A 25761-nucleotide genomic window follows, 5' to 3' on the forward strand; every position below is an offset into this window, starting at 1 on the left:
AACCATTCGGCTATTGCGCCCGTCTTTGTAATTACCAAATACCTCTGATGGCTGAGAATTTTTAATTATGTATATTGACTGATAACTTTTGTGCCGGTATCTTGATGTGAATGGGGCTTTTAGTGTTTTACACTGCCACATTATAAATGCACAACAAGCAGGAAAACAACAAAAAAAACAACCAACCAACTTAACGTAAGATATGAATATGTAAAACATGTTATTAGCTGCTGGAACCCATGACAATTCTTACACACTGCGTTACTTAGTGGTTTTCACTGCATGGCAGGTAATCTTTGTGGTAAGGTGCAGTTAATTTTATTGATGTCACTGGTAAGAGTGATATTTACTCCCTGGTTGCTCTTTTGTCACTTGATTATAATTAAAATTGTTTTTCAATGAACAACCATGAATAACAACAACAAAAAAAACCAAAACCCACCACCAACAAAAAAACAAACAAACCCACAACCAACAAAACAACAAACACGAGAACACTCACAGTAAGTGGTCCAATTTCTTCCAGTTATTGAAAACTTTGCCAGAGATAGGCCACCATGCCAGAGACAGGCCTGATGACTGGTGGCCTGCATAAGACAATCAGACAGCTTGGAGTATTTCATTGATGATGTGATAACATGGATAGACAAATTAAGTTAATTAGGTACAACAATTGATTACATTTTACAGTGTTATCATTCCCTTGCATCATGACCTTACTGTCCGTGTGTGTGCACCCGCAGCGGACGCCCATCGCACGGTGATGCACAGTGTGGAGCTGAAGAAGACTAACATGCAGAAACTGCGTCGGGAGCTGGAGCAGCTGGAGCAGGAGACAGAGACCAAACTGGTGGACATCGACAACGGCAACATTCAGCTAAAGGTCAGTCATAGGCAACATTCACTATAAGGTCAGTTATAGGCAACATCCAGCTGAAGGTCAGTTATAGGCAACATTCACTATAAGGTCAGTCATAGGCAGCATCCAGTTTTAGGTCAGCAATAGGCAATGTCCAGTTTTAGGTCATTCTTAGGTAGCATTCTGCTTCAGGTCAGTCAAACGAATTGCAGCATTGTGAAACTGAAGGCATTATCCTGCTAAAGGTAAGTCTTTGGCAACATTCAGAATAAGATCAGTCGCAGGCAACATTCAGCTGAAGGTCAGTCATATCGACATCCAGCTAAAGGTCAGTCATAGGCTACATCCAGCTAAAGGTCAGTCTTGGGCAACATCCAGCTAAAGGTCAGTCATAGGCTACATCCAGCTAAAGGTCAGTCTTGGGCAACATCCAGCTAAAGGTCAGTCATAGGCTACATCCAGCTGAAGGTCAGTCTTTTGCAACATCCAGGTGTAGGTCAGTCATAGGCAACATCCAGCTGTAGGTCAGTCATAGGCAACATTCACCTTAAGGTCAGTCTTAGGCCACATCCAGCTGAAGGTCAGTCATAGGCAACTTCCAGCTCAAGGTCATTCAAGCAGATTGCAACATTTGTGTGTGTGTGTGTGTGTGTGTTCTATGAAAAAAAGGCTATGGGACATGTAACCTATATATATGGCCGACCGGAAGTGAAACATTTGACAAACTGTTTGCAACACTGTGTGTGTGTGTGTGTGCTCGTATGTGTGTGTGTGCGCACATGTGTGTGTGTGTGCGCCCACGTGTGTGTGTGTGTGCGCGCGTGCGTGCTCACGTGTGTGTGTGTGTGTGTGTGTGTGTGTGTGTCTCGGTGTGTGTGTGTGTGTGTGTGCGTGCGCGCTCATGTGTGTGTGTGTGTGAGTGTGTGTGTGTGTGTGCTCACGTGTGTATGGTATGTGTATGTGTATGTATGTGTATGTGTGTGTATGCACGCTGACACGTGTGTGTGTGTGTGTGTGACAGAGCCTGCAGAGCCTGGTGGAGCAGCTTCAGCGGGAGATCCCAGCTCTGCAGCAGAAGCAGCAGGAGGCGAGGGTACTTCAGCAGCAGCTGGAGGCAGAGAAACAGGCCAAGGAGAGGCAGCGCCATGACCAGGCACGCAGAGACCTCGAGGCGCAGAGGAAGAAGTGAGGCTTGTTGTTTTGTGTTCTCTCTTGTCTGTCTGTGTCTGTACCAGGCATGTGTGCTTACCTGGTTTTTTGTTTGTTTGTTTTGTTTTGGTGCGTGTGTGTGTGTGTGTGTGTGTGTGTGTGCTGGCTGTTTGCTTGTCTTGTGTGTGTGTGCATGGGTGTGTATATTTTTGTGTAAGTGTGTTTGTGTTTGTGTGTGTGTGTATGTGTGTGTGTGTGATTGTGAGTGTGTGTGTGTCAGTGTTGTGCTATTCTTTTTGTTAGATGTTAGGTGTTTGGCCAAAGTTACTGTGTTAATTGTTGGAATGTAGGTGTTTGGCCCAAGTTACTGTGTTATGTTGGAATGTGGAAGCTGATTTGAAATAATGAGGAGCATGATTGAAAATGAATCATTTCAGTGATGAAGTTGTAGGGTGAAAAAAATTTACATGGTGTAGAAAGTTAATGAGGTTAATGGATGTGAGAACACAGGCGTGCAATTGCTTGAACGTATATACACAGACACACAGACTCACAAATGCATACACATGCGCACATACACACACACACATGTAAGCATGTACATTACCTGCACACACACTCATGCACACATTCACACATGTGCCACACTCCCATACACTAGCTACAAGGCACATGCATGCTTGCACGCATGCACACACACGCACGCGTGCACACACATGCATTCAATTGAACATCAGACCTATATTGTTATTGGGCCACAATTATTTTATTATATTGTCAGGAGAAAATAATTCTGGAACTATAAACATATTTCTTTTTCAGAAATGGTGTTTGTGTGTTTATGATGGCACTGAAATGAAATAAGTACAGTAACATTATAAATTTAATTCTTTTCAGGGAGGAAGCTGAAGCCAAAGCCAAAGCCAGTGTCAATGGAAGTAATGGTGAGTTCCTTTGAGAAATTGAGTTTTGATGGATTGATTTGCTTTTTAGTCAGTCCTTGGATTTGTTCATTTACAGAGTGATCAGAGGCAGTTGCGCATTTTCAAAAGTCAGAAGTCAAAAGTCAGTTAGTAAATAGTATCAGTGTATGTACTTTTGAGACAGAGTCACCTCGATTATATCCCATTACACAGTCAGCAGGCTTCCCTGCCATTTTGGTGCAGTATGAAATAGAAAACACAGTGAAATTCACTGGTTTTCCATCAGATTGACACTTGTTGACAAAGCTGGAAATACTGTAGAAGTTTTGCTTGCGGTTTATGCATTTGTAGGAACATGGAAACAGTTTCAATGAAACAAATTTTACGCCCTAGCAATACTCAGATGCAGGGTAAAACAAGTTAAAGCAGCTAGAATTGATATGCAAGAGTCAGCAAGGCCTTCAATTTGGTATGTTGTGCAGTTTCCCATTTGAGTTTTTTGTGCATGAAAAATTATCGGTTTTGTCGTTATTTGTGTTTCAGTGAATTCGTCTTTTTTCATGTTGTAACAGAAAAACGAACGAATCAAGGGTGCCAAGTCGAATCGAGTACACAGAATGTAAGAATACAATACAGACAAGCCGCATGCAGCAAAATAAGGCCAAATGAATACGCTTAATAGCCAAAAAAAGCATGAGACAGAGCGTAAACCTGACAAGATGGCGTGGCGAGCCTTGGCCAAAGGAATGATTCAGTGCTTATAGCTTTTAGAGGCGTTTGATTGGCTGAGAGCGGACCGGGGCAAAACTGCTCGTCTTTTCACTGTTAGCCGCGCAAAATTTGGCCAAGCAGAGCAAACCGATAGGCCTAGTTTGCATCAGTTTGACATGGTAAGTATATGTAACACCAAACATGGAGTATCATACAAACTCCTCCTTTCTATTACTTTGTACTTTGTGAGGTGTGTTACTGTTGAGCAGTGCTTGTTTTGAGGATAGAATCACATGGTGTTGCACATCTTTGTCTAATTACGCATGCTGTACAGTGACCCATTGTTGAAGACTCTGGTAGGGGTCTGATTTCTGTCCTGTGCAAACCACTACCCAGTGCGGAGAAATCAAAATTAGCTGTGGGTAGTGACCTCTATGTTTTTTTCATTACCTCCTCTTGCGTGCCTGTGCAGTGCCCTCTTTTGCTGAACGCTTTGTTTTCTGTCCTTTCTCGTTGAAACAGCGAAGCAGGACAGCTGGTTCGATTTCAACAGCGGAGGTGGCGCGGGGGCCGCAACACAAGAGTCCGGACTGGGAGATGCTTGGGGCAGCGCTTTCAGCTCCACGGCAGCGACAGCCCCTGTTGGGGGAACTGGGGACGTGTGGGGCACGTCAGACCCCTTCGCTAATCAGTCTCTGGGTTAGTAGTGCAATGAAGCTGTTTGTGTGTGTATATATATATAAATATGTGGGGAGGAGGGTTTTGGGGGGTGGGGGGGGGGGGGATAGAAGTGAGAAATGGGGAAAAGATGCAGAGTTGAACTTTGTGTGTTTGTATATGCGTGTATATATGCGTGTGTGTGTGTGTGTGTATCAGAAGCAGAAGAGGAAAGGAGAGAGACTAGTGTTGGTATGGAAAAATGAACTCGAAATCATTACACTCTCAAATAGAGGATCTTTATTATCATTATTTTTTGGAATTTTTCATAGTTGTTTATGTGAAATCTGTTTGCATATTAGTTTTAGGATAGATTTTTGTGTTAATGTGTTTCTGTTATTTGATCGTTTTGAAATATATTTTTGTGTAATTTTTTTCATTAGGTAATATGATCTGGGTTGTAGGTTATAAGCAATCGTAAACTACAAGATTTTCTATGAATTTGGCAGACATGTACATGCATACATGCCAATGTTGATTCTGTCGCAAAGTGTCGCAACACTTAGGAAGAGAAATCCATAATTTTGTTGAATGAATTTTCTTTATTTGCCATATGCTTGTGTTCCTGTGGGACATAGATATGATGTCTTGTCATGATGTGTGATATCTTGGTTGCAGGTGGATCTGGGGTGAAAAAGACCCGTTACAAAGCTCTGTTTCCCTTTGAGGCTCGGAGTGACGATGAGTTGAACATCACTGCAGGAGACGATGTGTGGGTGAGTGTTGTTGTCGGAATGTCGGTAGAATTACTTGTACATTGCCCATGTTGACAGTGGTGTGTTGTGTTTGCAAGAATGTGCTGTGGTTTTGTTATTTTGGTTGCAGTGGTAGTGACGGCAGTGATAACTGTTTGACTTGCATGTAAAGAAAGGCTTGGTAGTGTCACTGATTTTATCAAGGGTACATTTTTGTACACACTCCTGTGTAAAGAGAGTGAGTTTGCGTAATCATTATGTGTGTGTGTGTGTGCAACCTGCTGTGCAGGCACTTTGATTGTTTCATATTGTTTATGTCTGTGTGCGTGGGTCCGTTGCATGCTGTGAAGACACAAATTTGGTGTGGAAGTTTTGACAATGCCCTGTATAAATCAAGTTCCTTGATGTGATGGTGAGGTGTGGGACGTGCCGAGCGAGCCAGGCATGGAGGAGTGGTACAAAGGGGAGACCAAGAACGGCAGCGTGGGCTGGTTCCCTCAGGCGTACGCAGAGCCGAACCCCGAACCTGCACCCGCTGCACCCTCCTCTGTGTTCTCTGCTCCTAGTCAGCCCGGGTCCTCCGATGTGTTTGGGTAAGGTGATCAGCATAGCTTGTCGTCATTATGGTAGTGATTATAGTGATGAAATTGTGATGATAGTAATGATAGTAATGATTATTATGATAGGAAGATTAGATGGTACATTATGATGATGATGATAGTAAGAATGATGATGATGGTGGTATTTATAAAGCACTAGATAATATTTGTAAAATAAAACCCAACCCAAAAGAACACACAAACAGAATGATAAAAAAGAAAGGAAAAATGTATAAAAGTGCCAATATAATCTTGTTTGTAAGACACAAACACAAATCAAAGTGCTATATCAACCAATCACTCACATGTTTGCACCTGTTTATACATGAACACCTGAATTAAAGTAAAAAAAAAAAAAACAACCTGCTTCAAGATTTTTTTAATTTTTAAGTATATATATATATGCACTTGAAGAATGCATGTTCATGTGTACCTACAGGAGTGCATTCCAGCCTGTTCAGCAGACGTCAAGCCATGCCTCCCCACTTCCTACTGCTGTGGCTGATCACGGGGTCAGCCCTCAGCCCGGTGGCCCTCCTGTCACAGAGTCTTCCTTCCAGCCTACACCAGGAGAGGTATGGGGTTCGGTTCTTTGGTTTGTTGTCAGCCTTTTTTTAAGTCTTCCTCTTTTTTTTTTTTTTTTTGCCTCTTTTATCTGCAGTTGATTTAATTGTTTCTGTTTTTTTTTTCTTTTCCTTTTCCTCTTTCATTTTTTTCCTTTTCTTTTATTATTGTCTTTTTCATTTCTTTCTTTCTGTTTGTCTTTTATTTTTTTGTTTCCCTTTTAAAGATTTTTGACTCACTTGTGTAAACAAAGTGAGTCTATGTTTTAACCCGGTGTTTGGTTGTGTGTGTGTGTGTGTGTGTGTGTGTGTCCATGGTAAACTTTAACATTGACATATTCTCTGCAAATACTTTGTCAGTTGACACCAAATTAGGCATAAAAATAGGAAAAATTCAGTTCTTTCTAGTCATCTTGTTTAAAACAATATTGCACCTCTGGGATGGGCACAAAAAAATAAAAAATGAAGCCGAATAATATGCAAACTGCATTTACTGTTATATTTATATTTTTTGTATTCTCTAAACTTGGCAGTTTGATCTGATATTCTGACCCAACAACAAGATCAGTCATTATTATCATTTTTTGTTCAAACAGGAACTTCTTTTGCTAAGCATGGAAGTTTTATTTATTTTGCAAACGTTTTGGTGCAGAGAGTAAAAAAGGGAAATTACTCTGCTAGGGGACTTAATTTGCTTTAAACTGATCTTTCTCATCTTAAACATTACATTTTGAAATTATACTCAATACATAAAAAGCTTGGATTTTTTTTTTTTAATGTATCACAAGTGAGTCTTGAAGGCCTTGCCTCTCTTGTTTTCTATACATTTCTCTGTTTCTGTCTTTTTTCTTTCTTTTCCTTTGCTGTTCTTCCTTCTGCCATTCCTTCCTCTGTCTCTTGTCTGTCTCTCTTTGTCCCTCTCTCTGTAAATCTGTCTCTCTCGCTCTCTTGTGCTCTCTGTCTCTCTTTTCCCCTGTTTCTGTCTGTCTGTCTCTGTCTCTCTCTCTGTCTTCCTCTCTCTCTGTCACTCTGTCTCTATCACTCTCCCTCTCTTTTCTCTGTCTGCCTCTCCCATTCTCTCTGTCTCTCCCTCTCTTTCTCTCTTGGTGTCTCTCTCACTCTGTCTCTCTCACACTCTTGTCTCTCTCTGTATCTCACTCTCTCTCTTCCCCCCACCCTCCCCTCCATAAGAATGTCAATGGAATGCTATTGTCAGCACGTCTGTCTTTCCCAGCACCCCAGTACAGTGATGCCTGTGGCCTGAATGAAATAAAACATTCATTCATTCATTCTCTCCCCCTCCCCATCTTTCTCTCTTTTTCTGTCTCACTGACATGTACACAAATCTTTCTTTCTCTGTCTCACATTCTCTTTCTCTCACATTCTTTCTGTCTCTGTCTCTCCCTCTCTCTCGATGTCTCTCTCACTCTCTCTCTCTCTCTCTCACACTCTTGTCTCTCTCTCTCTCTCACTTTCCCCCCTTCCCCCACCCTGGATAAGGATGCCAATGGAATGCTATTGTCAGCACGCCTGTCCTTCCCAGCATCCCAGTGCAATGATGCCATTGGCCTGAATGAAATAAAACATTCATTCATTCATTCATTCTCTCCCCCTCCCCATCTTTCTCTCTCTCTCTCTCTCTGTGTCTCACTGACATGTACACAAATCTTTCTTTCTCTGTCTCACATTCTCTCTCTCTCACATTCTTTCTGTCTCTGTCTCTCCCTCTCTCTCTCAGTGTCTCTCTCTCTCTCACACTCTTGTCTCTCTCTCTCTGTGTCTCTCTCACTTTCCCCCCTTCCCCCACCCTGGATAAGGATGCCAATGGAATGCTATTGTCAGCATGTCTGTCCTTCCCAGCATCCCAGTGCAATGATGCCATTGGCCTGAATGAAATAAAACATTCATTCATTCATTCATTCTCTCCCCCTCCCCATCTTTCTCTCTCTCTCTCTGTGTCTCACTGACATGTACACAAATCTTTCTTTCTCTGTCTCACATTCTCTCTCTCTCACATTCTTTCTGTCTCTGTCTCTCCCTCTCTCTCTCGATGTCTCTCTCTCTCTCTCTCTCACACTCTTGTCTCTCTCTCACTTTCCCCCCTTCCCCCACCCTGGATAAGGATGCCAATGGAATGCTATTGTCAGCACGTCTGTCCATCCCAGCATCCCAGTGCAGTGATGCCTATGGCCTGACTGAAATAAAACATTCATTTATTCATTCTCTCCCCCCTCTCTTTGTGTCTCTGTCTTTCTCTCTCTCTGCGTCTGTCTCTCTCTTTCTCTCTGTCTCTCTGACCATGTACAAACCTGTGTCCAGGCTCACAAGGCCCCGGAGGGTCTGAAGGCCCAGGCCCTGTACCAGTGGAAGGCTCGGCAGGACAACCACCTGTCCTTCAACAAAGACGACATCATCCAGGTCCAGGAGCAGGAGGACATGTGGTGGATGGGGGAGCTCGGGGGCAAGGTAGGAAGGAGGAGGAGGAGTTCTCTCCTCCTAGTGGCACAGTCTGTTCCAGTCGTTCTCATGGCTGTCGGCTCCTCCCATCTCAGAGCCTGTTCTGTTCAGCCACCTCGAAGAGGTCAAACATGAGAGTGAATTCTTCTTCTTCATTCGTGGGCTTTGATTCCCACGTTCTCTCACATACACGAGTGGGGTTTTACGTGTATTACAATTATTACCCCGCCATGTAGGTAGTCAGAGGGAATGATAGGGTTAATAAATGTTGATTGAGTTGCCTTCCCTCTCGCCAGGGCCCCTCTTTTCCTTTAAATTTTCTTTTTTCTTGGCTAAAAAAAAATTTTAATAAAAAAACCTGATTGATCTGTTTCCCGAGAGTACAGGTTTTTCAGGTTATACTTCAGTTTTCTTCCCAACCTAGCTCTTTCTTGTCACTGCACCTTTCCATTTTCACTCTCTGTTAGCTGGCTGAAACAGCTGTGAGAGATGGACCTGACAGCTGATGAGAAGTGTTGGAACAGATTGTGCTGGAGTTGAGTTACATTGTGTGTGTGTGTGTGTGTGTGTGTGTGTGTGTGTGTGAGATAGAGTGTGTCTGAAAGCTAAGCTGTTTTTCTGTTTTTCTTGTTGCCTTCTCATCTGCACTTTCATTGGAAGAGACACAAAATTTGGGCCACTTTTGTTTTCTTCCTTTTCAGGATCATTTTGTGGTGATGATTCTAATAAAGGGTAATGCAGTAAAGATCCACTTTAATTTTAATATGTAAGGCTTTCTTTCATTTGAATTTCCTGGCTTCCAGCATCAAGAGAAGCAAACCCATACAGCACTGTGCTGGAAATGTTGACAGCTTTCTGAGAAATGCATGAGTGAAATAGGTGATGTGTAAGTGTGCGGTCCCATTCTTCCCAGTTTCCTTTCCCCTGGGTAGGAAGTGGTTGGGGGTGAAAAATAACCAGATGATAATCAGGTTTTCTGCTTGGGATTGAAGGGGTTGACTGAGCTTGTGCAGTGAAATGTTTTGTAAACTTGTGCATTTATAGATGCAAATTAGTTGTTGTTCAAGTAAGTTTTCTTGATTTCAGATTGGCTGGTTTCCAAAGGCTTATGTCAAGTTATTAGAAGCAGACAAACTATCGACCTTAAGCAGGTTGGTTTTTGTTCATTTCTTTTACTTAATAATCTGATGTTTATCAAATCAGCTCATTAAAGCATACTGACTTAAAGTTGGTTTAAACAGTATTTTATTTGGAATATGTCACAATACAAGACAGTCAAGGTGAATGTGACAACAATTTTGTGTGTGTGCTCAATATTGTATCTTTGTTTATGCACAATCAAAACCTGAGATCATTGTAAACTGCACATTGAAGTTGAAGACATCCACAGGGAGCAGTATTAAAATGAATAATCGGAATGGATATTGTTTGGTTGTTTTTATTAATATTTTGGTGCTCAGATTGGTACATATTTTTTTGCTTTGTAGAGACCAGCTTTACTTCACAAACACCATGAGACACAGGGGCCGAGTGGGGGAGTTGAGGATGAGGTGGAGAGAGCTGATCTTGAAGCATGGGGGAAGAGTTTCTTGAACACTGAGTTTTATTCATAGTTGTAAAGTGTTGTGTAATGGACACACTAATTTTCAGACTTTGCTTCCATATACATTCAAATGTATTTTTCGGTTGTGGAATATTATTGGTCTTTTGACTCTGTGTGTATGTGTATCTACATGTGTGTATATGTCTTCATATGAGTGTGTTTGTGATCTTGTTTGTTTCAGTTCTCAAACATCTAGTCCTATGGGGACATTAGAAAGGGGTGAAAGTGCCACATCTTCACCTGCTCCAGAGAGAAAAGACGGAGGTGAGGACTTGAATATTTCAGTGTTTATGCATGTGCACAGTACAGTGTGTGTGTGTGTGTGTGTGTGTGTGTGTGTGTTTTGCTCAGTGTAATGTCAGTCTGACATTGTGTTTTTCATCATTATGATGATGTCTCTGCATTCATCCATTTCCTTGGCTTGTGTATGTGCACCATTGTGGGCTGTTTTCCCTGTTATCTTCCCCCTACTTTATCTGTGTTGGGTGACAGGTGCAGCTTCTTCATTGAAGAAATTGATATGGAAAAAATAGTACATAGAATCTTCTCAATGTCCTCTGAAAAAAAATTTGAAGTGTGATCAGTAGTCTTGTGTAAACACAGCTCCATCAGATGACGAAATTATCTTGTATTGGGGAGACGCTCATTCAGCCTGGCTCCGTGACACAGCCATTATTGTCGTCAGTAGGGGGCTTAGTAGGTGGTGTCCTAAGTCTGTTAAATCAGAACAGGCACTACCAAACACCACTGAAGTGACTTGGCAGCAGTGCAGGGTCTCCTCTAGTGTGTGACCTTCTGGCGACCTAACATTAATGGTTCCCTGTGGACTGCAGACACTGGGACTGTGACAGATGAGCCTGGGTGTGGCCGTGTATGGGGGACTCGGAATGATTGGCGTGGGGGTAATGCCACTGAAATGGTGCAGATGATGAGGCAGCCCCCCCCCCCACCCCCCCCCCCCACCCCCCAAAAAAAAAAAAAATCTTGTATTTACCTTTTGCTTGAGAGAAACATGTCAGTTTGTAAATGATCAGCCATTGAAAGAAGATAATGTTGTGTTATACATGTGTGTGCTTGTGTGTCTTTCTTTTAACATCTTTTCACAAACGTTTTTAGGCGGTTTGTGCTTACATGTGCATGTGAATGACTGGTGCGAAAGAATGATGATTTGGCACAAAGTTCAGTGCTGCACTCGTGCAGATTTTAGTATTTTATTATCACATGCCTGTCTGTGTATCCATGCAGAGTACTACGTAGCTATGTACAGCTACGTGTCTGGGGAGCCCTCTGACCTGATCTTCAATGAGGGCGACATGATTCTGGTGACCAAAAAGGAGGAGGATTGGTGGACGGGGACACTGGGAGAAAAGACGGGCATCTTCCCTGCCAGCTATGTGAAAAAAGTGGAAATTCAGGTCAGTGATTAGCATCATTCATAGGAGAAATTCCAGTTCTGGTCTTGTTTTGCACTAAAAAATTTTGTTCTTCCAGTAGTAAGGGCTTTGTGACAATGATTTAGCTTATAAAGGTAATCTTAGAGAAAGAATACTGGCTTTGTGTTGGGGGTTAATACTGATCATTGAATAGTTGGAGATGATTTGACTTTTTCACACTTACAGAGAGAGATCTAGATCAGATAGGTGTTGATAGGTTCATTAATTAGATTATGAAATGCAGTTTGCATGCACAGGGAGAATCAATAAGTTGGAATGCTGAATGCTAATTTTCTGGCTTGTACATAAGCACCCCCACCCCCTCCCTCAACCCTCCACCCCCCCCCTCCCACACAGTGTATTTGATACAACTGTTTGTAACATTAAAAAAACAACAACAACTAATTCCTTTTCCACAGCAAACAAATCAGTGTTGTTAGTTTGGGAACATATTCCTGCAAAAGTAGTTATGTATTCTGACAGGTTTAAAAAAAAAATCTTTTATTACTATTATGTTTTTGTTTTTGTTTTTTTTAAAACTTGGTGAGTTCAAATTTGACTCGAACAGTATGAGAGGGAAAGTGAACAAAGTGAACAAACAGCACATTTGCTCTGTTACTGGATGGATACAGTGAGAGGAGTGGTTAAGGTGGGGGTGGGGTGGGGTGGGGGGGGAGAGGGTGTAGCAAGGGTCCGACTTTGAGGGTTTCTAGTGTTATTTTGTGATGTCTCTTCATCTGTTTTGATTGAATTCAAGATTTTATTTGAGGTTCAGCATTCGTCGTTTCATGTGTGTGAGTGAGTCTGTGAAGACGACGGATGTTTGTTTGCTGTGCTGCACCCACACACACATATCTGCGTGTTTGCACATGCTGTGCACCTGTTCCTCTTTTGTCACCATGTGTCGCACAGAGTTCTGTTATTGCTGCAGATTTTAATGGTCTCTCTCAGAGGCTCAGGGTGATGGCTGCCTTAGTGGTTAGGTAGGGGATATGCGGTTGAAATGAAATGTTTGTGTGTGACTGTTTTTGAGGCTGAAGAATCATTCTTTTCTTATCCATAGTGACAGTGATTGTATCATACAATATTGTGAGGTGCATTTGCCAAAGAATGGTGTTGTTTTTGTCAAGAAAAAGGAAGAAGAGATGTTTGCTAAATGAATCTGTCAGAATGTGTCTGAAAGAAACAAAAATAACAATGGCATCTACTTAGATTTTAAAGACTTGAAATTATACACATATATTTGGTTTGTTTTTCTTTATTTATGATATATTTTTATTTGTTTTAGGCCCAGTATGTATGTATGTAGCATGCCAAAAATGTAAAAGAGTTATCTGTGTGATAGAATCTGATCAGACTGTAATATGTCCCGAAGTTGCTGTTTTTTCCCCCCTCAACTTGGCACAAGTATACAGTAGTTGTTCATGTCAGCAGGTCTTTTCTGATACTTCTGAGGTTCTGCTTATGGACATACACATAATTTATTAACCATAGCACAGAGAATACCATGGATTATTTACTTTGAAAAAATAATATGAAATCATGCAGACTTAATATAAAAAAAAAATTTAAAAAAGGCAAAATACTGGTGACGTTCACTCCCAGCTAAGCACTGTTTTCATTTGGAAAAATGAACGTTTTCTTCCCAGTCACTGCACATTGTTGAATTGTATCCAATTGTATTTACAGCGATCTGAGAGTACTGGATCCCAAGAAAGTGACTTAATGGTATTTATCCATGATTTTTTCCCCCTTTTTTTTTTTTTTTTCATTTTGTTTGGATGTGCTCAGTGGGATCAGGTTGTTGATGGTGGTGCTTTGGAGTGTGATGAGTTTTGATGTTCAGAGGGGTGTGGGTGTGTGTGTGGAGTTGTGGAGAATTGGTCGTCAGTTCCTGGCCCAGGATCCACTGCATTTTGAGATCGGTCGTCAGTTTTTAGGAGTGGAGTGGTAACTCCTTTTCCTGAAAATAATTGTCCTTAGCCGAGCCTAACCTTCATGTTCATTCTTTGGAATTCTCTAATAAATAAATGAATAGATAAATAAATCATTTGTCATGTGTTGAATGGAAATCTGAAGTTATTAAGTGGGGAAAAGCACAGAATATCCCATGTCCAGTTTGCAAGTCTGAAGTTATGTGGCATTGGTAATTCATTGAAATTCACTAGAACAGAGAACATTAATCTATCATATGCAATTTGCAAGTCTTAATTTGCTTGGATTCAAGGATTGAAATTCTCAAAAAAGGAAAAGAAAAAGATTAGAAACATCCAATGTGCTAATTCTTTGATTTCTTGGAAAAAAAAGCATGAGCTGTAATAATTGCTTTCAGCAGATCCCAAGTTGGGTGTTGAGTCTTCAAATTCTCTGAAAAAGAGAACAAAAATATCCCTTACAATGTATGTGGATCTGAAGTTGTTTGGATGCAGAATTGTTGGAAGATTCTGAAAAAAAAAGAACAGACCTTCACTGTATACAAATCTTTAATGTGTGTGTGTGTGTGTGTGTGTTGTTTGGTTACGGGGGCAATGCATGGGATGGAATACAGCAAATAAAATGTAATACTCAGTGCAGTATTTTCAGCATTGCTCACTGCAAAGGTCACCAAAAATCTCGTCAGTTGACCATTTTTTTTCCTATTCAGGTGTTTGTAACAATCTGGATGAATGGCTATCTTCCAAACATTATATAAATGTTGGTTTTCACCCAAAACAGTGGAATGTTTCAGGTCCTGTCATTGATTTTATCCTTTAGCCCCTTGCCTGCCAAATGTTTTAATAATTTTGTTATTCCTGTGTGCTTGGGAAAAACTCGGGGTTTCCACCTAAATGTAAAGTATGTGCACTACTTTGTCTAATACAAAGATATATCCTTGAAATTTTGCTTGATTGCTCATACATTGTACTTTACGTAGGTGATTAGATTATTATAATTTGGTTGTAAAACTATTGTTATTGTTGTCAAAGAAATTTTCTGAGAAATCAAGTGGTTAAAAATTTTCTGCATCACATTTAATCCCAGGATTTCCAGTCAAATTTGTTTTCATTGGGTGCCTGTGGCCTGGCATGAAACAGAAACTGGGCCACCTGGCTGTGTGTTGACACCTAGCCAACAGACATTTCTCCCCTCCCTCCACTGGCCTCACCCCCCTTTCCCTTTCAAGCTACACATGTGGAGTGACATGCTTGTAGTGGCATCTGGTTCATGTTCACTGTTACTTTACTCATGGCATACCACAGACTTAGACTGACCAATCTTGAGCATAAAACTTAGATCACCGTGGCTTTCACTCTGTGTCATGAAGTAGGTTGTGACTTTAGTCGTCATACGCCCAATCTGTGATGTACCTGAAACACTACCCTCACCACTACATAGGTTTTCTTCCCCACTGAGCATATCTCTCAGTATCTGCTGAGCCACTTTTAAGGCTGTGAACTGAAAAATGAGTCGATATTGATCTTTGCTAGACAACACCATTTTGACCAACTGTGCCTGCTAGTGACTTAGTATTTGCCCACTGCATACAAGTCATAAAGTACAGACCATGCAAGTCAAGGGACGTAACTGCCCACTGCATACAAGTCATAAAGTGCAGACCATGAAATTCAATGGATGTAACCAATCTTCAAACATTCTAGAAGACAGAGAAACAAAGTAGGTTGTTCACCTTTAACGATCACCGTGAATTGCTGATGAAACTTGGACATGAGAGTTGCGTTCTGCAGGCGTACAGTAGTGTAAGAAAAGGGAAGTAAGTCTGAGGTCCAAAGGCAGGCATTGGGTTGATGCTGGTTTAGACATGTAAGAATGATGAAGAGTTTCCTTAGAGGGTTTTTTCTTGTGTCTGTTAGAAAACCATTGTAGGCTTTTGGTCATGATATGTTTGAATGAAGAAAAAGGTTTGTACATTTCTGTGTACAGAATAATGCTAGTTGGGCTGAAATTTATCACTTGTATTTAGATAAGTTTGATGAGCTTTTTTTGAAACACTGCATGATTGAAGAATTGAATCCATGTCTTCTTCAAAATATTTTCACACGGGTTTACTTGCATACGTATGAGGGTGACTGTTTTTACTCAGCCTTTCTTTCAAGGCAGCCGTACACAGTATTCTGGGTATGGTGTGTTTACAGAATGCAATCATGGATTACAAAATTTTTAATGTGCGTCTTCTGCGTGTGCATACACGTAAAGAGGGATAAGGCACTGGGATATCTGCACATCTGTTAACCTGGGAGATCAGAAAAATCTCCGCTCTTAACTCACAAGGTGCTGATACCGGGATCAAAACCCCGGACTTTCAGATTGAAAGTGCAATGCTCTAACCATCGGACTGTTTTGCCCATCTTTTCTCTGCGAAGCCTTATTCTCCCTCGACCTCCTTCCCCATATCCTTACCGCTGCTCCCCCCCTCCCCCCATTCCCCTCTTCCACCTCCTCTGCCTATGATTCGTCCTTGGGGTCTAGTGGCCTGATTTCTAAACAAGCTGGTGAGATTGTACACATTGGGTTACTTGCATGATTCCCATTCCTGCCCCCCTTACACCTGTTCCATTATTCTTCCCAGCGTATTCCCCACATGATGTGACCTTTCACCTCAGTACCAGTCACCCCTATATATCCCAAGTCCTTACTCGTGTGGTATTTCTTATTTATCCCATTACATGATTGTGTGTTGTTGTTTTTTAATGAAAATTTAAAAGAATTTTTTCGATATATATAATTAAGGATAAACATACAGTGTTTAGTTTGATTTGCCTGTGCTTCAGATTATGGGGTTTGCTGCAGGCATACTTTCTTCCATTGTTGTGAAAATGTACTTCAAAGGAAATCTTATCACTGGCTTTACAAATAAACTTGACCGGCAATTGATACTGATGAGGCTGGGACTAGGGCATTATTTTTTCTGAACTACACCAAACTGGGCTATGACAAAGTGATTCACAACATGTGATTGTGTTTCTGTTAGGTGTTTTCAGTTCTGCGGTATGATCAAAGTTTTCAAAACGCATTTCAGTTGTCAACCAATGAACACAGCGGATAAGTTTGACAAAGGACAGAGAATCGTAGTAAGAAAGAGCTATGTCAAGGGGCCTGGTTCATAGTTGTGATGAATGTTTGTCTTTACAGAGTTAGGCCCGTAGAGTTAAAAGCCTGAAAACAGATGGGGAAAGATAAAAGGGAAACGGTCAGTGACACATGCCCTCATTTCAACACGTGTTTGATTTAACTCTGTGAAGCTGTAAATCCATGCAGCACAATTGTGGTTTGATTCAGTGCGAAAGTGGCATTTTCTTCTTCTTCTTCTTCTGCGTTCGTGGGCTGCAACTCCCACGTTCACTCGCATGTACACGAGTGGGCTTTTACGTGCATGACCGTTTTTACCCCGCCATGTAGGCAGCCATACTCCGCTTTCGGGGGTAGTGGCATTTTCGTTTAGCGTTACTGTGAGTGCAGGGTAAAACTGAGAAACAGAATTACCGACAGAATGTGAAATAACAGATTTATTTATGCTTGTCCTCCTAAGCCGAAAAGTGTGAATAATGTTTTTTGTTGTTGTTTAACCTAGTCCCAAGGCATGTATCTTGGTAACAGATAATGAAGCTATGCAAGTTGGGAATTTTTTTCCGGATTGTCAAAGTAATCCAAATGATTGTTTTACAAGCTTCTTTTCTTTTCTTTTTTTTCCCCCCTTCAAATGGTGTCATGAGTTATTGTTTTGATGTAAAAATGCTGTGAAAAAGAGTTGATGAAAAGATTTTGTTTATGCAATTTTTGAAGGATTAAATGATACGTTAATTCTTTGATTGGGGTGCTGTCCATTGAAGAACTTATGCATACTTGTGCATGTATTTTATTTTCATTGGGTCTTCCTTTTCTGTTTTATATATTTCTATATTAAAATGTTGTTTTTTATGGAAGTTTGGGCTTTTTTACTGCCTAAAAACACCTTGATAGAAATGGATTAATCTATAACGTGGAAAGAAATGTTATTTATTTTTCAAAATTCTGCATGATGTGTGTGTTTTGGAAGCTGGTAAGTCTCCATCCTTACCTGCATCCTTCCCCGCTTCCACCTTTTCCTCCACTGAATATGTGTTGAACACAGCGGTTTTTTCTTTGAGCACATGTGTGATTGAATGGAATTTTAAAATCCTTGAGTCTGTTTTTATTTTCTGGAATTTCGTCTTTTCGTCCACTGTAATGATAAATTGAAGCTATCAGTTAAAGACCATGGAATTTTATGATATTTAAAAAGGGATAAAGTAAGCTAGTATGAGAGAAGTACATTTTTCAATTGTTAAATTGATCTGTTGTGTATAAAAAAAAGATAGAGAAATATCTATTTCTGGTGGACAGAATTGGGAAAAAAAAAAAAGAAAAGAAAAAGAATAAGAAGATACAGCACATTTTTCCAGCACCGTTGTAGATACAAGTATCAGATAAAGCACATTTTTCTAGCATCATCATCAACAAAAAGCTTTGACAGATTTATAATTTTAACTTTTTGTTTGATGGATATATGGAGAAGAATGTTGAAAAAGACCTAAAATTCATGCAGATTGAAAAATGGCTTTTTACTGGACAGGAATGCTGTTGAAGAACTATTTCACAGAAGGGCAGCATAACCTCTAGAAAAGAAATTGTGTGATGTGTTTAAAGTTGTACATTGCATGCTGTTGTGTTTCTGTTTGTTGCATGCTATTTTGCTTTCCTCTCTTCTGTTTCCTGACGTACGCTACTACCCTGGTGGTTGTCCATAAACAGACATCGACTACAGCCCCTGCGTCAAACCTGTCGGGAGGATTCTTTGTCGATTTCAGCACAAGTGTATTTGGTGATCATCCTCCTGTCACCACAGCTTCCTACAGTAAACCTGTGGCACCGCCAAGACGGAACCGAAGCAAAAGGGGAAGTGAACCAGAAGCATCCTTGGTTCAGTCAACAAAGGGGGCAAAATCTGGATTTGATAAGATGGCAGTTTCTGAGGGCTCCTCAATGACAGCTGTACCCAGACAAAGCCAAAGTAAGCAAATCTCAGAGTTGGAGGGTGGTGCTTTTGGGCCAGTGCCCGGCAAGCCAGACAGTAGATCTGGACAATTTCCTTTTGCTCCTGAAACCAGTACCTTTACATCCCAGATTCATGAAGAAGTCCTCTTCCAGCAGGATTTCTCTGATCCTTTTTCAACTGAGGTAGACAGGACATTGTCTTCATCAGAGTTACTGGATGGCAAGACCAGTGGAGATCAAAACAAGGGTGCATCACCTTGGGCAGTCCCATCAGCTAACAGTGGCAGCCCGTTTGATGTGGACTTTGGCAGTTTGATGTCAGTGAATGTGCCTTCTCCAGCTGTGGCCAGGAAAGCTCAGGACAAGGCAGCGTCAGGGAACCAGCAGTCACAGTGTGACTCCCCAGTCACCGCCACCTTCTACATTGGTGACTCCAGGGGTATGTCCACCAGCAGCTCTGCAGCAGAGTTGGCAGCCATCACTGACATGGCATCCAGAACACAGGCTCATAACGAAGATATCAAAATGGATCCTTTTGCCGATGTGTTTGGGGATGGAGCAGGATCTTCTGGGATCATGCCTGCGGTGGATCCCTTGCAATTCAAAAACTCTGACAAACCGTTCGCTTTGGTTAGTGTGAGTGGCTTTCCGGAGCCAGAATTGCCTCCCCCTGCCCTGCCGATGACACAGCCAGCTGACCCGAACATAGCAGCTTCATTGATAACATCTTCACTGAATGAAGCTGGGGCCATTGCAGAGTTTGAGGAGGTGCTGTTTGGTTTTGAGACTTAGAGATTGTGTGGTGTGGGGATGGTTGTGTTATGTGTGTGTGTGTGAAAGATAATTGTGATGATTGATATGTGGAACATACTCCTAGTCTGTGGTATGAAGCTCTCACACTTTGGGTATGTCTCACAGCGATCAAGGATAACTTACTTTACAGTTGCCTGAAGTGATGATTCATACTGTCCAAAGTGTGAGAACCTCATTTTGTGTTGGGGTCCTGGAGTGTGGGTGCTTTGTGGCTGTGATGTTCAGTTCTGCACTGCTGGATGGTGGTGAACCCATTCCCTTTCATTTGGAAAGCTGACATGGTTATTGCTGCTTTGATAAAACCTGACAGTATTTGTGTATGACACCAGATTATACTTTACTGACAGAATCCAACTTTGAAAAATCTGACATTACCCCTGATTATATTTTTGTCATGTATCCAAAGATAGTCCTTACAATTTTACACTTAAAATTTGTTGATCGTGAGCATGCTACAATGGTTGGTGTCTTAAGGGAATGTTTAGATTTTACTGTAAATTCATTCACCGTTGACTGAGACATCATTGAAAGCAAAGATTGTTTGATCAGCAGCCTTTGTGGCATTCTTTTATACCTTGATGCATGCTCTTGTATGCTGTAAAAAATCAACAGATGTCTCTTTTCAGTGATTCACTTATTTGTTGTGAGGGACTGGGAGGAGGGGGGAGGGGTACATTTTTGTCTGCTAAAATACAAAAAGTGTTGAATACAGCTTGCAGTCATTTTTTAATGAACTATTTTGTAAATGAAAAAGACCAGACAAGTTTTCTTCTTATTTTTTTTTCATTTTATTCATGGCTTTTTTCGTTTTTGTGTTTCCATACAGCCTGGACAGAAGAGTGCAAAGAAACCAGGTGAGTTTACAGAGTTGTGGGAGGGTTGTGCATTATTTGAAACAGAAAGCTTAATGACTGAAATTCAGATTGGTTAGAGTATTACAGCTCATCTCAGAGTACAGAACACTGTTGTGTCATTCAGGCATTCTCACATTCACACGGCGTACAGAACACTGTTGAGTCATTGAGGCATTCTCACATTCACATGGCCAATATTTTTCAATCAAACAGTTTTCTTTTGGTTTTGTCTGCTGGATTTACATATAACTAATCTATTTATCTGTTTGTGTGTAAATTTGATAATGATACTCTCGAGTTTTCTTAACAGTGTGTTATCAGCATGTGCATGCCATTTAGAGTTATGTGGAAGTTCATAACTTTGAATTTGTGTGTGTGTGTGTGTGTGTGTGTGTGTGTGTGTGTGTGTGAAATTTCATTATGAAATGCATCTCAACATGTCTGCCCATCTGTCTTTTGTTCTTTCATACGGTTTTATGGTAAATGGCTAATTTGTGATGATAATTATTCCATGCTTCACTGGAACAATTGTTGTTGTTTTTCTATTTTAAAGATCCAGTGTTAAAGTTTTTTGCTTTATTAGTGATTGACTGAAGCTGTGGCAGTGTATCAACAGGTGGTTGAATTTATGATAGAATTAAATGCGTTGAAGTCTACCTCAGTTTGGTAGGGTTGATGACGGCACCATTTGGCAATGCATTTGATTTTCTCCATTGCAGAAATCGCTATGGTGATAGCCCCATACACAGCGACAGGCAATGGTCAGCTGTCGCTGGAGCCAGGCAACCTGATCCATGTTCGACAGAAATCGCCTCGAGGATGGTGGGAAGGAGAGTTACAGGTAGGATTTATTTAGTAGAGTTTGAGGGGGTGGGTGAGGGGGGGGGGATGGGGATGTAAATTGAAATTGTTTGAACGTGTACTTTTTTTTTAAAATAATTTTTAAAAAATTGTGGTGGAATGCTGCTCTAAATGTTAATAGTTACTTGTTTTGACATTAGAAAAGAGCCTGCTTAATATTATGTTTAGGGTTTTGATTTCAGCTGCACTAACTGTGATAATAGATTGATTGTTTCACCTTGACTGCTTTGCAGTGTCAGTTCACAATTTAAATCACCACACCACCAAATCCATGTTGACCATGCTTACAATCATCCACCAAGTTTTATGTTCCATTCACTAACTCTCACCTAGGTACATCAGCATTTAGCAACTGTTTACACTGTGCTTACAAGTAATGTTTGGTTTTTGCATTCTGCCGAGCAAAACTCAAGTACAGCAGTGTCCGGAACTGTTCATACTGTAACTAAGCAAACTCTTACCCAGTACATCAGAATCAGCTGATGTTGTCGTCTTGATATAGCGATCCCAGTACATAAGTGTCAGCAGCTGTTATCGTCATGCATGAGGAAGCAAAGACTTATTCATTACATCTGTATCAGAAACTGTTAACATTGTGCATGAGTGATTGATTGATTGATTGATATGGATACTTCTATAGCACCTATCCTCGGTCGGAGACCAAGCTCTACGCGCTTTACAAACATGGGGTCATTTGCACGACAGGCTGCCTACCTGGGTAGAACCGACTGACAGCTGCCACTGGGTGCTCATCATTCGTTTCCAAAGCAAACTCATTCCCAATACGTCGGTATCAATATGCATGATGAAACAAACTTTTCCAATTCATCAGTATTTTTGAACAGCTGTTATCATCATCAGGCATTATAAAGCAAACTGTAACCCAGTACATCAGAATCATCAACTGCTAACCATCAAGCATGACTGTCCCTTAAGGCGCTGACTGGTGTTTCAGGCTCGAGGCCAGAGGAAGAAGATTGGCTGGTTCCCTGCTGACTATGTCAAACCTTTGGGATCTTCCAGTGCCAGGTCCACCCCAGATCCCAAAGTCACTCTGGCCACTGTGAGTGAAGCTGCTGTTGTACTGAGCTTGTGAGATTGTCAATATAAATGAGAGAAAGAAACACACACACACACACACACACACACAAACACACACACACACACACACACACACACACACACACAAAACAAAACAACAACAACAACATACAAATACACATCAGCACATGCGCACACCCCCACCCCTACCTCTAAACGCACACACGCTCACACACACACACACACACTCACACACACTCACACACATAAACACACATCAGCACATGCCCACCCCTACCTCTGCACCCACATGCACATTCTCTCTCTCTCTCTCTCTCTCTCTCATGCACACACACACATCAGCACATGCGCACACCCCTACCCCTACCTCAGCACCCACATGCACATACACTCTCTCTCTCTCTCTCTTTCTCACACACACACACACACACACAACACAACACACACACACACACTATATATATATATATATATATATATATATATATATATATATATATATATATATATTAAACCTTTGCTGAGACTGTTTCAGCCACTAGCTTTTGCCGAGGACGGGTAACAAAAAACCCCCCCAAAACACCAAAAACAGATACAGGACTTTCTTACTGCTCCAAAAGACAAATCCAGGATTTGTCAGCTGGGCTAGGGTATTGTTGATGCATTTTGTAAATGATAAGCAGGTGTCCTCCTGTTGAATGATAAAGTGACTCTAGTGCTTCTGCTCAACAATCACAGATGGACACGGTAAACTGGATTTGTTTTATTTACTGATTTCAGCTTTTGTTTTAGTTACAGAATCATTGGCAGCTTGTTTTTACAATGTACAGATGTCATTTAGAAAGCACTTTTTTGTTGCGTCAAACACAGATGATGGAAAGCAACATTTCATGAAGGTAGAGATCAGTATGAACAATACAAAAACAGGGGACTGCTGCAAAGACATAAAGGCAAAACAAATGATGCAAACAGTAAGAAGCCATTTATTGTCAAGATTATCTGATGTTACACAGACAGTGATACGAACAAAATAGTAAACAGGGGAAATGGTGTTTATACAATATCCACGAAGATGAAACAGAAGCCTCTGTCAGTAGCTCATTTCCAACACTGACTACTGTCTACATTTTTTAAAGACATATCATTTTATGAATTTGTAAAAACTGCACGAGAAGTATGTAGCCTGAACCTTTGATAAAATTTCATTTCAAAGACTAAGTGGCCTGTTTTACATGCCTCTGTATTGTTGTTGTGGACTACACTTTTTCTGCTTTGTTCACTTACTTCTTTGCTTCGGAAGTGTTAGTGATGTCAACTGATGTACTTACATGATGAGTTATCTGAAATGTGTTGCTATTAGAATGATGTACTTTTTAGATCTGCTTATTTTTATGAAATATTTTTTGATGAAGAATGGTGTGATATACTTGGTAAGCTTGTTTATATGAAATATGTTGGTGATGTCAAGTGAAGTACTGACATGAAGCATGTGACTGATCATTCATTCATAAATTCATGTATGTGTTTGGAATGTGCTACTATAAAACAATGTGCTTGTTCATGTGAATGGTGTTATTACCAGAATGATGTGTTTTTTTGTTTGTTTGTTGTTGTTGTTTTGTGTGTGTGTGTGTGTGTGTGAAGTGTGCTGCTTTTGTAAAGGAGTGTTTGTGCTAAAGGGAAGTGTGTGATGTGGGCAGGGGTGATATGGGTATGAAGTTGTTGCTGGTACAGTGGTGTGTTTGTACAGGGTGGGCAGTCCGCATCTTCTGGAGGGAGTCGGTCCACCACCCCCCAACCACAGCCCACTGCCCCCGCCCCTTCTTTACCTGCCTCTTCAGGTAATGCTCTGTGTGTGTGTGTGTGTGTGTGTGCACGCGCGCGTGTGTGATTGATGTTGATTAGCATTGATAGAAAGGAGACTCAACAGTAATGACATTTAATCAGCATGAATTTAGAAAACAGAAAAAAGACTGTCGAGTACTGACGTTGATAACCACTGACTAAAAAGAGATTACATTTGTGTTGTTGATTTGCACTGATAAAAAGAATTGAATTATAACAGCAATTTTGATTTGCATTGATGGAAAAGGGACATTACAGTTGTGATGTTGAGTGGCATTGATATAAAAAAAAAAAGAGACTCAACAATATTGATGTGTATTTGCATTGATAAAAAAAAGTGATACAACAGCAATGATGCAGATTTGCATTGATGGAAAAGAGACCATTTAGCACTGTTGTTCAGTGTTGATTTACACAGATTAAAACAAAAAATGGATGCTACAACTTTGGTGTTGATTTGCATTGATCCAAGAAGAAAAAAGGTGCAACAGTCTCATTGATTTGCATACATGGAAAGACACTACAGTATTATTGATGTCCCACATGTTCACAGCAGAGAGACTCATGGCCCTGTACCCCTACACTGCACAGAACAACGATGAACTGACATTTGAGAAAGACGCTGTCATCACTGTCCTCAGTCGGGACAACCCTGACTGGTGGCAAGGGGAGGTCAACGGACAGACAGGGTTGTTCCCCTCTAACTATGTGACTCCTCTCTCCACTGCACAGTCCTGTGAGTACATGGTTTTTTGTTGGTTGTTTTTGTTTTTTTTTAGAAATAATAATAATTATTATTTCTTTTGTTGTGTGTGTGTGTCTCTGTGTGTGTATGTGTGAACTTCTGTACATTATGTTTACTTTGGTGTCCCCTTCTTTGGTCATTTCGGGGACTAGTGTGCACTCTTCATCTCCACAAGACCGTATCCATGTTGATTCTTTTGCCTCCGTCCATTACTAGTTGTCAGCCTGGAGCTGTCACTGTGTATTTTGCTGTGAGGTCACATGCCAGAGGAGGTCTTACTCAGATACATTGTCATGGTGGTGCTGTGGTGGCAGGTTTTATTTAATTAAATCCACTTTAGTTAGGTCTGTTTCAAATCACATGCAAAATTTTGCATATTCACTTGAGAGATTTTAAGAGACTGGTTGCTTTGTCATGGAAAATTACAGAATGAGTAACTCTGTTGACAGTAACACTGTGTAACAACCCCGCCTTACAGGTTAAGAAGTGAGAGGATATATCAAAACTGAGGTCACCATCAAAGCAGTTTGTAAAGAGCCTGTGACACTGCTTGTCAGGTGATCCCCAGATATTGATATGATGGTGATTACGGGATGTGAGACTGCTCAGGACAGGTTAGAAGCTATAGATACAGGTATGGATGCTGTCTGTGGTATGATGTGTTGGATGGTGGGTGGTCTGGTCAAGTAAGTGTTGGTGCTCGTTTCTGAAGTTGGATTCGTGTGAAACGGTACAGTTCAAAGTTACAAACAATCTTTTTTTTTTTTTTTTTTTTGCACGAGGACCGCTGAGTAAATTTGTAAACAAGAAAACTTTCTCTCCATAGATGCTCACTTCACTGCCATTGAAAACATGTATGCT

The 25761-nt window shown here is 40.9% G+C and overlaps 1 protein-coding gene across 5 annotated transcripts in view; it reads left to right on the top strand.

Annotated features, from left to right (window-relative positions):
• The window catches only part of LOC143282928 (intersectin-1-like), a 92140-nt gene that overhangs the window by 25340 nt on the left and 41039 nt on the right, over positions 1-25761 (top strand). For 3 of the 5 annotated variants that reach the window (XM_076588823.1, XM_076588822.1, XM_076588824.1), the window contains 17 exons: positions 744-883; positions 1881-2044; positions 2906-2952; positions 4165-4341; positions 4978-5075; positions 5472-5647; positions 6093-6228; positions 8536-8682; positions 9760-9824; positions 10458-10540; positions 11522-11691; positions 18478-19488; positions 20360-20387; positions 21107-21228; positions 22204-22311; positions 24061-24151; positions 24709-24891. In XM_076588823.1, the coding sequence (XP_076444938.1) occupies positions 744-883; positions 1881-2044; positions 2906-2952; positions 4165-4341; positions 4978-5075; positions 5472-5647; positions 6093-6228; positions 8536-8682; positions 9760-9824; positions 10458-10540; positions 11522-11691; positions 18478-19488; positions 20360-20387; positions 21107-21228; positions 22204-22311; positions 24061-24151; positions 24709-24891 (2946 nt within the window). Of the gene's footprint in view, positions 1-743; positions 884-1880; positions 2045-2905; positions 2953-4164; positions 4342-4977; positions 5076-5471; positions 5648-6092; positions 6229-8535; positions 8683-9759; positions 9825-10457; positions 10541-11521; positions 11692-13398; positions 13438-18477; positions 19489-20359; positions 20388-21106; positions 21229-22203; positions 22312-24060; positions 24152-24708; positions 24892-25761 lie in introns of all 5 variants that reach the window. The other 2 variants (XM_076588825.1, XM_076588826.1) reach the window with 2 other exon arrangements.

Source organism: Babylonia areolata, chromosome 6 (genome assembly GCF_041734735.1).
Source record: "Babylonia areolata isolate BAREFJ2019XMU chromosome 6, ASM4173473v1, whole genome shotgun sequence".
Lineage (NCBI taxonomy): Eukaryota > Metazoa > Mollusca > Gastropoda > Neogastropoda > Buccinidae > Babylonia > Babylonia areolata.